This window comes from Onychostoma macrolepis, chromosome 03, assembly GCF_012432095.1.
Source record: "Onychostoma macrolepis isolate SWU-2019 chromosome 03, ASM1243209v1, whole genome shotgun sequence".
NCBI lineage: Eukaryota > Metazoa > Chordata > Actinopteri > Cypriniformes > Cyprinidae > Onychostoma > Onychostoma macrolepis.
Window position 1 is genome coordinate 49,877,099 of NC_081157.1, and position 14,436 is coordinate 49,891,534.

The window sequence follows — 14,436 nt, forward strand, 5'->3', positions numbered from 1 at the left end:
CATAATATGCTATGCTTTGCGTCAGCAAGAATTTCCATTAGTTTTAGAATAAATAGGCTAACTTTGCAAAACGCTAACTTATTTCTACATCGGGTACACAGCATATTAGTTACTAAGCTAAATGCAACAGAGACTCTCAAAGCACCCCTGTAACCATAACTCACTGACCTGCCTGCATTCACACAGTGCAAGATGAGAGAGACGGCTGACCACTGAACACACACTGGAGTGAATAGAGGCTTGTTTGAGATGAACAAAATGTGCAGAACCAATGACAGCGAGACGCATGCATGCACTACACAGATACGTTTTTGGGACACAGACTTATATTACATCTTGTAAGAAGGGCATAATAGGTCCCCTTTAAAACACTACAGCTAGATTAGTTAACCGTCCTGATTTCTAGTACCTGATGTTTGGAGAGCAGCTGAGCATCATGTTCATTCCTACATCAGTCACGTTACAGTCCTCCAGATTCAGATAAACCTCTTTATCTCTGGATTGACCGATCACGTAAGACAAAGCACAACACTGATGAGGATCAAGATCCACTTCTAGATCAAGCTGATGGTTCATCTTCTCCAGGAACATTAAACAGGCTTTAGGAGACTGGAGCTCATACAAGCACTGACACACATAGAGAAGATCAAACTCTTCACTCTCGCTCTGAGGTTGAAGAAACACGTCCAAAAGCTTCTCACTGAACCAGTCAGATGTTTTCTTTATCTGATCCTCTGGGAAGAGACACTTGATGAGTCTGGTGTTGCGTTCACTCAGAAGTCCACATAAGAAAGGAAGAACATGTCTCATGTGTTTATGCTCCTCAGTCTGACAGAGCTGTAGCACGTCCTCAATTTCATCTGGATGTCCAAGAAGCCACAAAGCTGAGAAGAATTCCTGCATCGTGTTGTGGAGAAACGCACAGTATGTCGCTGCAGATGTTGGCGAGTCTGTTGTTGTGATCATTTTCAGAAAAGCATGACAAATGTCTGTCTCATCACTGTTAATATCTGAAAGGTTCAGGCACTTCTGCTTAGTTGCATTGAATGTGTTTTCCATCAATTGAAGAATCTGATCTTTCTTCTCTTTTAGATAGTTATCTATTTGCTTATTTTGTTTATTCCCATGTTTTTTCACAGCAAGACGGAAAATGTGGATGTACATCTCTGTGACTGTGTGTGGATGCTTGTTTTTTGTGTAATTTTTAAATGAAATGAAGGCGGTAACCATAGATGCATACATCGGCACGTGGCTAAGACTGAACAGCTCCTGATTCTTCAAAATAACTTCTAGAAGAACAGGATCATGACCCAACATCCTCTGATAGTAAGTTTTAATAGACTCTTCACTGAATCCTTGGACATACACAGTCCGTGTCGGCCAGTCAGATAAAAGTGGATCATCTTCCTCCTCTGATCTGCATGTGATCACAATCTTGGCATCCGGCAGGAGATCGTGGTCCATAATCTTCCATAAGACTGAACCTTCTTTCAAATCCGTCACACCATCAAACACAATGACAACATTCTCAGAGTTTTCCTCAAGATCTTGAAACACTTCTTTTCTGTCTTCATCCAATGGTTTTGAATAGACATCAAACAAAAGAGCTTCCAAGCTGGCGACACTATTGTGGGCCAAAACACTTTCATCAAAGTAAAACATGTAGTCTATCTGTCTGCCATCCTTCTCTGCCCAAAGACGCAGCATTTCCTGGACAACTGTAGTCTTTCCTACTCCAGGTTTTCCTATGATGAGGATGTTCTTGTCCTGCCATCTCAGGAGACCCTCAGGTGACAGTGTTTGTCCCTCGTTAGGAATGTAAGCTCTCAGCTTCTTGGGCCGTAGCTTTTTGCATTTTTTGCTTTTCAATTTTATTTTGCATAGCGTTTTAATGACAGAGTCAGTCTTTAAAACAAGAGGTATGAAACTGAAGTTTCCTTGTACCTCGTCTTCCAGATATTTACAGAAACATTTCCTTTGGTTCTTCAGGATACTTCTTGCTTTCATCTTGAGCCGTGTCTGGTAGATTTGACAGGGCTTTGTACCTAAAATAGCAACAAAAGCATAAAATGAATATTGAAATATTTTAATTGTGTTAATTTCACCAAAATGTTCTTTCATTTCTCTACTCACCAAATGAATAGCTGGGCTCTGCATCGTCATCTCTGAAGGGAGAACAGCTGATCCAGGGGTGTAAACCAGGATCTAATGTCCTCTTCTTAGTGACATCCAGAATCTGGAGAAATTCATAACTGGCCTCATCACCTTTGTTAATGACCCAATCCAATATACATCTGGCTTTATCAAACTCTGCGCTCTCGGCTTTGAGAGCATCGACCTCATATACACTGAACACCTTCTTCTGATAAAGATTCTCAACGATCAGAGGAAGGTTTTTCAAGCCAGTCACCAGTTTTTTCCTGGTGTTTCTGAGGTACTCTTTAGCAGATTGCTGTGCACACGCCATGCTGCAGGCCTTTCAACCTGAAGTGAAACACACTTTAAGCACATTCACATCATACATTTAAATTATATTTATTATTTCACACTTTAATTCACATTTAATATTTTACACTATTTTCAGACGTTAACAAAAGATTCCCTAAATCCATCATACAGAGGTAGGTTCACAAAATAAAGATTATGAATATAATTAAAGCTGCATAGTCTGTCCTGGTGGTGGTGGTGGTGGAGGCGGGGTGAATAGAAACCATCAAATAATGTGTAATGGTTTTACTGGTTATAATGGGAATGGTCTTGGTCTAATAGAAACTGTAATGATCCCTGTAGGTCTCTAGTGGGAATTTTCAGCGGCTTATTAAAACCACTTTAATTATGGAGGACCAAACCTGCAAAAATAAATAATAAAATAAAATAAAAATGATAAAATATTATGATACAAATAAATAAAGGAAAATAAATAAAGAAATGAATGGCTTGATAAAAACAAATATAGTTCATTTGAAATAAAACTTAATCCTGAATTTATTTTTATCACCCTTTTCATTTATTTATTATTTTGTCTTTATTTGTAATTTATTACTTCATTTGTTTATATTTATATTATGCATGTATCAATTAACCTATTTTAAAATGTATTTATTCATGCGTTTATGTATTTTTTATATTTATTTGTTCCCACATGCATTTATTCATTTATTTTTTTACTATATTTGTTTTTATCAAGTCATTTATTTTCCTGTTATTTATTTCTTTATTTTTATTATGCAGGTTTGGTCCTCCATACTTAATAGAGTATGTCCCAAAAACACAGGAAACCATTTTTTTAATGGTTTTAAAATTTGATGGTTTGCTAATGTGTGTAATGGTATTAGTAACGTTAGTGGAAACCATCATAGTTTCTGTGATGATTTCTACTGTTTCTTTCAGCAGGGAGATATATATTCATATGTGCTTGTCATAATTACAAGTGTTTGTATTATTATTGTTTGTTTAATTGCATCACCTCATACTCACATTCACACCTCAGGTAATCCAGGCTGAAGGTTTTTGGTCTTCAGATGTCATCACATTCACAGACTCTGACTCTGCTCCATCCGGGTTTCCAGAGGAGCACAGAAGGCAACCAAAACGAAACTAAAACTGAATCGCAATTTGTCTCAAGCTGTTCATAACTGCAGTCAAAGTTTGTGAAAGCTTGAGTAATTCGTGTTTCAAGTTGAAAAATTCGCGAAAGTAATTAGTTTCACATCATTCCTGAAAGTATAAAGGAGAATAGTCGGAGACGATGGGTTGAGCTCGTCGCAGTTACACGAGGAGTGCCTTTATACACATAACATGTGGAAATACATTTCAGAACACGTGCAAATAAATGTAACTAACAGACATGAATAAAACACACAATGAATGATCCATGTACACGCCGCGGCTATTAACGATGAACTTGGGAGGAAAACACACTAGTGTAGTTGGTAAAGTTGGCAAGATATACACATAATCGACTTTTCTGGATCAATAACTCACGAGCAAAACGTCTTTACTACACAAATGAAGCCTTTTTTCTTTCGTAGTGATGTAGAAAACGAGCTACAAGCGAGTTTTCCTCCGCTCTGTACAAAATACGTTGATCTCAATGGCGTCTGAATATATTCTTCTTCTTCTTCTTCTTCTTCTTCTTCTTCTTCGGTGTTTATTGGCGGTTGGCAACCTAGCTTATTGGTGCATTACCGCCACCACCTGGAATGGAGTATGGATCATGATATTTGCTTATACTAAATATAAATGAACATAAAAACCAAGCAAAACAAATAAACAAACTGGAAAATGAACCATAATAAATAAACAAAAAAACAATCAAAACGCTATATTGTTTTATATAATTTACTTTCTTTCACAAATTTAATAATATCATCATATATCTTACTAGCTGTTTCCCTTAATAAGCCTGATAAAGTAAAGTCATGATGTTTTACTTTCTTCAATGATAGAATAAGATGACGTCTCTCATTGATATATTTCCTACAATGGAGTAGTACATGCTCAACTGTTTCTTGTTGGCTACAGTGTATGCATTCCCCAGTTGGGTGTTTTCCGATTTTATATAGTGTACTATTAAGTCCAGTATGACCTATTCTCATCCGAGTTATGATACTTCCTTCTCTTCGATTCCTGCTCTCCCTCCTCCCAGCACCAACTTGTTTTTGTATATTGTATAAATGTCTACCTGTTTCATTATCATCCCAATATACCTGCCATACTGATTGTGCATATGTTCTTATGAGTACTTTAGCTTCTGCTTTACTTAATGGGACCTGAAAATCTACTTGTTTTAATCTTAGAGTTTGTTTAGCCAGAATATCCACCTTCTCATTTCCTTCCACACCAACATGAGCAGGAACCCAAATGAAACGTGTAGAAATACCCATAACTTTCATATTGTACATCTTACAGAATATCTCATTGATAATATCCATCCTAACTAGTGACCTGCCTGATCGTATACTTTCAAGTGATGAGTAGCTATCTGATGCAATGACGGTGTTTTTAATTTTCTTCTCCTCTATCCACTGCAGGGCCAGTAATATTGCCAATAATTCTGTTGCATACACTGACAAATGATTGGTTACTCTTTTCTTAATAAAACAATCTCTCATTGGAATATATACTGCTGCACCTGCAAATCCTGTTTCAGGATCTTTGGATCCATCTGTAAATAAAAACACTGATTCTGGATAATGTTCCTTGAAATAATTCTGGACTATAAACCATGATGGAAGTTGTGCCGAATTATCTTTCAATTCCTGCTGTATACTGAGGTCAACATTTGGCAAAGGGAATAACCAAGGAGGAATGGAAGATATTGAAACTGAATTACTGTACTGTAATTGGTGTAATCCTATATTTCTTGCCTTTGCATTACCTATCCATCCAAAACTAGTATAATTTGTTTCATTATGTTCCCAACATTCTGTTAATACACTTTTGACAGGATGCAACTCATTTTGTCCCTGGAGATTAACCCAGTACGCCATCATTAATTTCACTCTTCTGATTCTTAAAGGCATTTCTCCCATTTCTACCTGCATCGACGATACCGGAGATGTTTTAAAAGATCCACTGCAGATTCTCAGAGCCTGAGCTTGCAAAACATCTAATCTCTTGAGGTTTGATTCCGCTGCTGACATGTAAGCTATACTTCCATAATCAAAAACAGATCTCATGAGAGCCCAGTATATATTTTGCAGGGATGATCTACTTGCTCCCCATTCCCGTCCTGATAAACAACGAAGTATGTTGATGACCTTTTTACTTTTATCGTTAATTTTATCCAGATGAACTTTCCATGTCAGTTTCCCATCAAACCAAACCCCAAGAAACCTAACAGCTTTTACCTGCTCCAGAGGTTGCCCATAGAGTTTTAAAGAAAGGGGTATGATTTTATGCCGCCTTGAGAAGCAAATGACTTGTGTTTTTGTTACAGATAATTTGAATCCCCATTTATTTGTCCATTTTTCCACCTCTACTATTGCAGCTTGTATTTTTTTATTCACATATGATATATTGCGGCCTCTAATCCACAAAGCCCCGTCATCTGCATACAAAGATTTTCCTACATTATGTTCAATCTGAGTGAAAATGTCATTAATCATAATGTTGAATAATAGCGGACTACACACACTACCTTGTGGAGTTCCATTCTCTGCTGCATATACTTTGGAATATTCTTTACCTAGCCTTACTTGTATTTTCCTGTCAAATAAAAAGTCCAGAATCCAATTATATGTTCTACCGCCAATTCCTAATGATTTTAGTTTTATCAATAAACCTTCTTTCCAGAGCATATCATATGCCTTTTCCACATCAAAGAAGACAGCTATAACTACTTCTTTAGTGGTCTGTGCTTTCCTGATGTCTGACTCCAGACATAATACAGAGTCCATTGTGTTACGACCTCTACGAAACCCACTCTGATATGGAGATAAAAGAGCTTTACTTTCTAGGAAATACGTTATTCTCTCTGTGATCATTCGTTCCATGATTTTACATAAATGGGAGGTCAAGGCAATGGGTCTGTAACTAGAAGGATCTGATGGGTCTTTCCCTGGTTTAAGAACTGGTACTATTATTGCTTCTTTCCATACTAAAGGGAGTTGTCCAGTATCCCAAATTTGGTTAAACAGTATTAATACTATTTCTAGTGTTTTATCTGTCATTTGTGCTAACATCTTATAACACACTCCATCTTTCCCCGGAGTAGTCTGTTTAGCACTAACGATTGCTCTTCTCAACTCAAACATGTTTAAAGGTAAGTCTAAAGGATTTTCTGACATCTTATTTTTCTTTAAAATATTAGGGAATTCCATTAAAGTTTTATTCCTACACTGCCTGGCCACTTCAGAAAGATTATCTGAGCTATGAACCTTCTTGAATGTTTGAACAAGGAGTTCAGCCTTTTCTAGATTGCTAACAGCTATTTTATCCCCACTGTTCAACACTGGCAATTCATAATTCCTTCTGATCCCCCCCATTCTTCTGATCATGCCCCATACATCTGATATTTGTACTTCTCTTCCAATACTATTGCAATATTGCCTCCAAAATGTACGTTTTTGTGCTTTTATTGTTTTCCTTACTTTTGCCTGTGCCCTTTTATACAAGATCAAAGTATCCTGAGAATGATATTTTTTGAGTTGCCTAAATGCCTTATTTCTTGCTTTTATAGCTTCTTTACAGTCATTATTCCACCAGGGTACATTCTTGGTACATCTTACTCCTGTACTTTTAGGTATTATTTCCTCAGCTGACTGTATTATTTCATTAACTAGTTTATTATTAAATATATTTACATCCATCTGATTCTCTACTTGAAGTGTCAAACATCTCTTTTCACAAATTTCTTGAAAAACTTCCCAATTTACATTCTCCAGTTTCCATCTAGGAATTCTCTTTTCCTTTTCATAGCATATCTTTGTACCTATTTTAGTCATTACCGGGTAATGATCACTCCCTACTGTAGTATGTTTGATCACACTCCATGTGCTAACCCCTGCTATTGAACTATATACAAATGTCAAGTCAAGTGCTGTTTCTGTGTTGTTTATACTATTATATCGTGTTCCTTCTCCATTATTAATACACACCAAATACTTAATATCAATGAATTCTTCAATAAGTAGGCCATTGCATCAGTACTCTTACCCCCATAATGAATTATGTGAATTAAAATCACCACACCATATAACACTGTCTTGTATCGATCCCACTACATCCTCTAAAATGTTCTGACTCAATTTTTCACACGGATTATAATAATTAACTATATCTATACAACCTCTTTCAGTCCATATCTTATTTATAATTGATTCATAATCTGTATTTATTTGTACTACCTTATATTTCATCCCCTTCTGTATAAACGTTGCTATTCCTCCTCCTCTGCCGTATTCTCTGTCATTCCTAATTACATTATATCCCTTTATTATGAAATCCAATTGTGGTTTTAACCATGTCTCCTGTATACATATTATATGAGGTTTCTCTATCAAGTTATCAATATATTTCTTAAATTCTTGACCATTAGCAATTAAACTCCTTGCATTCCACTGTAGAATAATCAACATCATTAAGATGATCCAGCCCATGTCTGAGAGGATTGTGTCTCTTCATTGAGGATGTCTCTAATTGTTTCCCAGAGCATCCCTTTCACATCTAGATACCTCTCTGCTGATTTAACAATTATTTTGATCCTTTCATTCCGGCTTTTTGTTTGTGCTGAACAATTTATTATCTCTGCCATAAACAGTACAAAATCATTTTTACTCACTATCAAAGGTTCCTCTTTCAATTTATCACATTTCTGACACTTATCAATGTTTTTGTTCTTAATTACAGTTTGTTTAACCATGGTCCCAATTCCTGACACAGTCTTTGCAGCCTCTGCATAACTGATTCCCTGAATAACCTTGACTCGTTGCACTTCAGCCTGCCTCTTGCTAACCTCACATCCTCGATAAGCTGAACTATGTTCCCCTCCACAATTACAGCATTTTAGCTTTGCACCCTCTCCACATTTGCCATACTCATGCTCACCACTACATTTACCACATCTCTGTTTTCCCTTGCACACTGCCGCCACATGTCCAAATCTCTGACATTTAAAACATCTAAGTGGTGGGGTATGTATAGCCTCACATCGTAACACATATATCCAATGTAGACCTTATTCGGAAGTTTCTCCTCATCAAAAATGATCATAATTGAAAGACTATCATATGTACTTCCATTCCTGTTTATTTTCAGACGTCTTACTTCATTCACATTTGCATTTTTTATATTTCCTTTCACATCTTCTACTGAGACGTTTACCGGAATCCCTGTGATAACTCCTTTGACAAATTTTTCACCATTAGTCTTAGAGCATTGTACTTTCTTTCCATTTATTTTGTTCATTCTGATTACTTTCATTTGCTGTTTCTCATCCATGCATATAATCAGCAATGATCCATTTCTTAGTATTTTAGCACTCTTTATCACGCCAATTTCCTTGTTTAGAGTTTTTGTTAGCTGTATTGGATTCATATCACCAAACGAATCCCCTTCATTCTCAAGTTTTACAAATACCAAATACTCCTCTCTCTCCGTTTCCTCTACAGTTAATCCTCTGTCGGAATCACTTTCATCTGACTTATTCTTTCGTTTCTTTTTCCGTGTTTTATTTCTAACCGTATCCCATTTTCCATAATTCCCGCCATCTCGTCCAATTCATTTCCTGAACCGTCACTTCCTTCTGCATTCTCCTGTCCATTCACATTCCAGTTGCTGCCAACCGCCTTAGGATCCAATCGTTTTGCCATTCTCTCCTCCAACTCCGCCTCCAGGAACCGAAACTGCTGCGGTCCAAACAGGACACGGCGCGCCCGTCCCTTTGACAGATGCGCTGAGCGTCTGAATATATTCTTCTTCTTCTTCTAGTTTTACGGCGGATCGCAGACTAACAAGTGCATTACCGCCACCTATCTCTGAAATGGACCATTGACACTCTTCTTCTTCTTCTTCGAGCTTATTGGCGGGTCGCTATCTTAATAGAGCATTGCCGCCATCTACTGTGGAAATTGGACCAGAGACAGATCTCCAGACCAATCAAGAGTCGTGCCTTCGATGTTGCTGCGTGTTCAGCTCCTCCATCTACAGCACAATCCCGTCTCAGACCAGAGAATAGGACTACTGATATTACTTCTTATACTATATTAATAATAATACTAAATCTGTCTATATTCTCTGTATTAACCTGGTTCTTCTCAGAAACTGTATTAATATACTGTTCCCTCCTAAAATATTCTTTAATGTAACCTGTTTGTACCCTTCCTTCAAAAAGTCTTCAATTAATCTACTTCTCTCTTCAGAATATTCATCACAATGTATAAGTACATGCTCCACTGTCTCTCTACTCCCACACTCACACAACCCTGAAGGATGTTTCACTATTACTTGCAGTGTTGAATTTAGCCCTGTGTGACCCAACCTTAACCTAGAAATAACACAATCGTCTTTCCTTCTACCATTGACACTCTACCTACAATCTCATAATTAACCTCCCAACCCATCTTCAAACACCTTCATCTTTCTCTTCCCTCTCCTCCACCCGCCCAGAGTCTTCACAGAGCTTCATTCAGCGCTGCGTGTTCAGCTCCTCCGTCCAGCCTCATCCTCTCAAGCGGGATCTGAAGGAGAAAAGAGAGAAAAAAAAAATCTTATCTTAATTGTAATCTTAAATCTTAATTGTAAACTGCTCACCCTTATTCTCTAGTTCCTCCTTAAACTCATTTCTTTCAGCAGTACTGCAGTACATTATAACGTGTTCGACTGTTTCATTAACATCACATACCTCCAGGCCCGGATTAACACAGTGTAGTGCCCTGGTGACCACATTTGAAGTGCCCCCCTCCCCCTCAAAAATTCAGGAGCACCTTCTGATCAATAACAAAAATTAGGCTTCCCATTACAAGGTAATACTTGACTCCTTAAAGTGATTTACAGGGGCATTTTTTTCATTTTTTCCCCCCCTTAATTTTATTAAAGGTATGTCATTGTCAAATTCAAAAATGTATGTTTATAAGCTTTTCCAAAATTTCTATTAAAAAAAAAAAATAATAAAAAAAATAGAATAAGAACAGGTAGAATAAGAAGAATGAGTTACTAATCAAAATAAATCAATACTAACAAAATTAGTTTCCACTACAAGGTGGGTGGCACAGAACACACAGAAGTGGCATATAGGTTATGAACATTTACAGAGGCTCAGAGGTGGCATGGATGTTTTAAATTTATAACAATGTTGTGAGATCAATGTTTTAAATATAAAATTTTGAATATAGAACTATTGTTTGATTGAAATGATTTAAATAACTGAAATTACACTTTAAACATAAAAATAAAACTGTCAGTAGGTGGCGGCAAGTCACTGATTTTTTTTCACTGAATCATTCGTTCAACTGATTCGTTTGAACGGCTGATTCATTCAGGAACGAAGCAAGTGACTTGCTGCGTCCCAATGTGCCTACTTATACTATGCCCTTAAAGTATGCACTCTTTTGGTGAAGAAAAAGTACACACTTTTGAGTGTGTAGTAGAAGAGTAGGCAAGCTTTGGGACATACTACGTCACACAACTGCATCTTTGCCGGACCGCTCTGTTAAATAGTTTTTACCTGTTTAAATGTTGATTATTAGTAACTCAAACCCCTTTTTGCAAACCTCTCTACATAAAGGTTTGTCGCGCGCATCCACCACGATTGTAGTTTTTCTAACGCTTTTTATTTGTGTTTGTAGTTCTGGACCGAATCCTTCGCCAAAGCGCAATGGATTGTGGGCAATTTTAGCCATTAGAGTGTGCACGGATCCACACTTCAAAAATCGACCTGAAATAGTAGATCATCCGGGGACTTTTGGCATACACTTTTCAACATACTATGCTTTGGGACACACTCATTGTAATCTCACATACTATTTAGGATGGATAATATCAACATTGGGATGCAGGGATAGTCTTTATGAATGGATAATTGAATCACTGACTCAGATTCATTTAAAAACGCAGGTAAATGAAACACCGCTGTGTTTGAATGGAGATGCGCAGCTATGACTGTTTGAAACAATTTTCCTTGACTAAATAGAGCAAAATCAGGCAATATTGTTAAAGTCATACTATGTACATCACTTTATATTAACTTATTGTTTATTGAACTGTTGTTTTAATTTAATATCACATTTACAAACTCCCTTAATAATCTTTAAAAGCTGTTACTCACTTCAGTTCTTCGCGATCTCACAAAGCTCCATTATAATCAATGAAGCTCTCTACATTGCACAACGAATCTCTTATTTACACCGTCTACACTTTGTTTGTTATGGAGAGGATTTGTGAGCTTGCATAACTCAGCAATGAACAAAAGTATTTTGAGCAGTGAGTGGATTCTGATTAACACTGCACTGTGACCTCTGACCCAATCGCAATTCTTTATATGCGTGCGTTAGTGCATATATTTGATATCCTCTCTGTATATATTGTATCGTTAACTGTTCATTTTCTATGCATCTGTATCTCTTCCAGCAAAATAATATATACAAAACATGAAAAATATTTTAAAGGTCTTGTCATTATCGTAATCACTTGGTGCCCCCCTATTGACTGGTGCCCCAGGGCACTCGCCCAATCCTAATCCGGCCCTGCATACCTCACATAGCCCTGTTGGATGTTTATTTATCAAATGCATTGTATTGTTCAACCTTGTATGCCCCAATCTTAACCCTGTAATCATGTTCTCCTCAGCTCTGCTCCATCCTGATACTCTTCCCTTACTCACTGTTGACTGAATTTGACACAAATGCCTACCTTTGGTATCTTTATCCCATAACTGCTGCCATAATTTCCATATATTCTTTTTGATAATTGATTTAATTTCTGATCTACTAAAAGGAATCTGAATATCAACTGTTTCTTGTTCTATGGCCTTTTAAACTAAATTATCTGCCTCTTCATTACCTTTCTACCCAATGTGAGCCGGCACCCACAGAAACTGAACTTTTATACTAATTTGCTTAAATGAATGTAATTCTTGAATCATCTCTATTATCATATCTTGTCTTGTTTTTGACTTCTGTTCATTCAAACGTATTAAAGCTGAACTTGAATCTGAACAGATCACTATCTTAGGTACTTTAACTTCACTAATCCACCTTATTGCCATAATTACTGCAAACATCTCTCCAGTAAACACTGATAAACAATCTGATAATCTGCTGCTCTTATTCACTTTTAACTTTGGTATTATTAATGCAGAGCCCACATGACCTGTTTTTGGATCTTTTGAAGCATCTGTGTAAATGTGTATATATTCTCCATACTGTGACCCCATATATTACCTTGCGTCATATACCTCTGTTTCGTATGATCCTTCCTTTTGTCTTCTTTCTAATAAGCTATAAGATCAACTTTTGGTTGGGGCATAACCCACATTGGCACTGGAGATAAAGTAATTATTGGAGCATATCCTACCTCTTCCAGTCTCATATCTCTTACTAATTTCCCCACTCTCCATACAAAACTATTACATTCTCTCTTCTCATGTTCCCAACTAGGTCTCAACACTTTTTTGTAAGGTGATTTTCATTCTGACCACTTAAGTTTGCCCAGTATGATACTATTAACTGTTGTCTTCTTATCTTGTCAGGGTTCTTCCATAAATTTCCGGGAGACGATCATAGAGTTTTCAAAATTTCCATTTTTATTCACTGCCACATGTTCTGCCCACAAAGGTGCAGAAAAAAAATGGGAACTCACTCATACAAAAAATATCGAAAATTTAACCCTTTTAACAAATCAGACCAAACCATTTTATAATTGCAGGGGGTCTCACAAGATTTTAATTCAAAAATTTTGTACATCATACCTCAAAGCAAAAGTAATATATGTACAAATAAACTTTATAAACTTATGAAATTACATTCAACAAAGCAATAACAGAAATAAACTAAAACACAAAATTAGACTTTGTACATAACATCCAAACAAAACCCAAATGGTCCCCAAAACTACATTTCCCATAATTCCTAGCAAAAGATATAAAGGACATCAGGAAATGCCGCGCTCTTTTAGTAATAGGCCTTTGTTCCATGCTGCAGTCATAGATCCCGGCAGAACCACGGGTAAGATACACAATTCAAATAATTAAATAAATTTAAACCCATTTCTGTCTAGTTGTGTTTTTATTCAATCACTAGCGTGCACTCTAGTAATGAACTGGGTCGCTCTTGGATCTTTAATGCTCGCATAAAGAGTCAACATACACCTCTAACACAAAATATTTTGGGTAAATAAAAGAAACTAAAATAAATACACAAATGTATAAACAAACAATAAAAATAAAACAATTGAAATAAAATATGTATTAAGTGTGGCCTTAGCCATCACATATCTGTAATGGCATTTCTCCCATCTCTACTTGAAGAGCTGTAACTGGAGATGTTAGACAAGCCCCACAACATATTCTTAGGGCTTGGGACTGAATTCTGTCTAATTTAATTTGATTTATTTGCCGATCCACGTATACTAATGTTATGGAAGCAGACTTAGACTGGGAATCGGATTGACAACAGATGTTTTAGGATCAGCAGAGCAACGGTGACTGAAAATGGTGAGTATAATATCCAGTTGGCGTTCAGTGAGAAGATGATTGGAGATCTTTGTCTTGAATACGGGCCAGAACACACCGGCGGAGTAGCAGACTTCGGGAACAGATCACTGGAGCAGACAGACTGGGGTACAGGCAGGGAGGAGGCAGGTACGAGGAGGCAGGTACGAGGAGGCAGGTACGAGGAGGCAGGTGCAGGAGGCAGGTACGAGGAGGCAGGTACGAGGAGGCAGGTACGAGGCAGGTACGAGGAGGCAGGTACGAGGAGGCAGGTACGAGGCAGGTAC

At 37.1% G+C, this 14,436-nt stretch overlaps 1 protein-coding gene across 6 annotated transcripts in view; it reads right to left on the reverse strand.

Annotated features, from left to right (window-relative positions):
- LOC131536081 (uncharacterized) overlaps window positions 1-4,123 on the reverse strand; it is a 124,903-nt gene extending 120,780 nt beyond the window's left edge. For 5 of the 6 annotated variants that reach the window (XM_058768767.1, XM_058768768.1, XM_058768764.1 and 2 more), the window contains exons 1-3: window positions 3,478-4,122; window positions 2,134-2,484; window positions 410-2,045 (exon numbers count right to left, since the gene is read on the reverse strand). In XM_058768767.1, the coding sequence (XP_058624750.1) occupies window positions 410-2,045; window positions 2,134-2,467 (1,970 nt within the window). In that variant the 5' untranslated portion in view covers window positions 2,468-2,484; window positions 3,478-4,122. Of the gene's footprint in view, window positions 1-409; window positions 2,046-2,133; window positions 2,485-3,477 lie in introns of all 6 variants that reach the window. The other variant, XM_058768765.1, reaches the window with a different exon arrangement.
- Window positions 4,124-14,436: the final 10,313 nt, after the last annotated feature.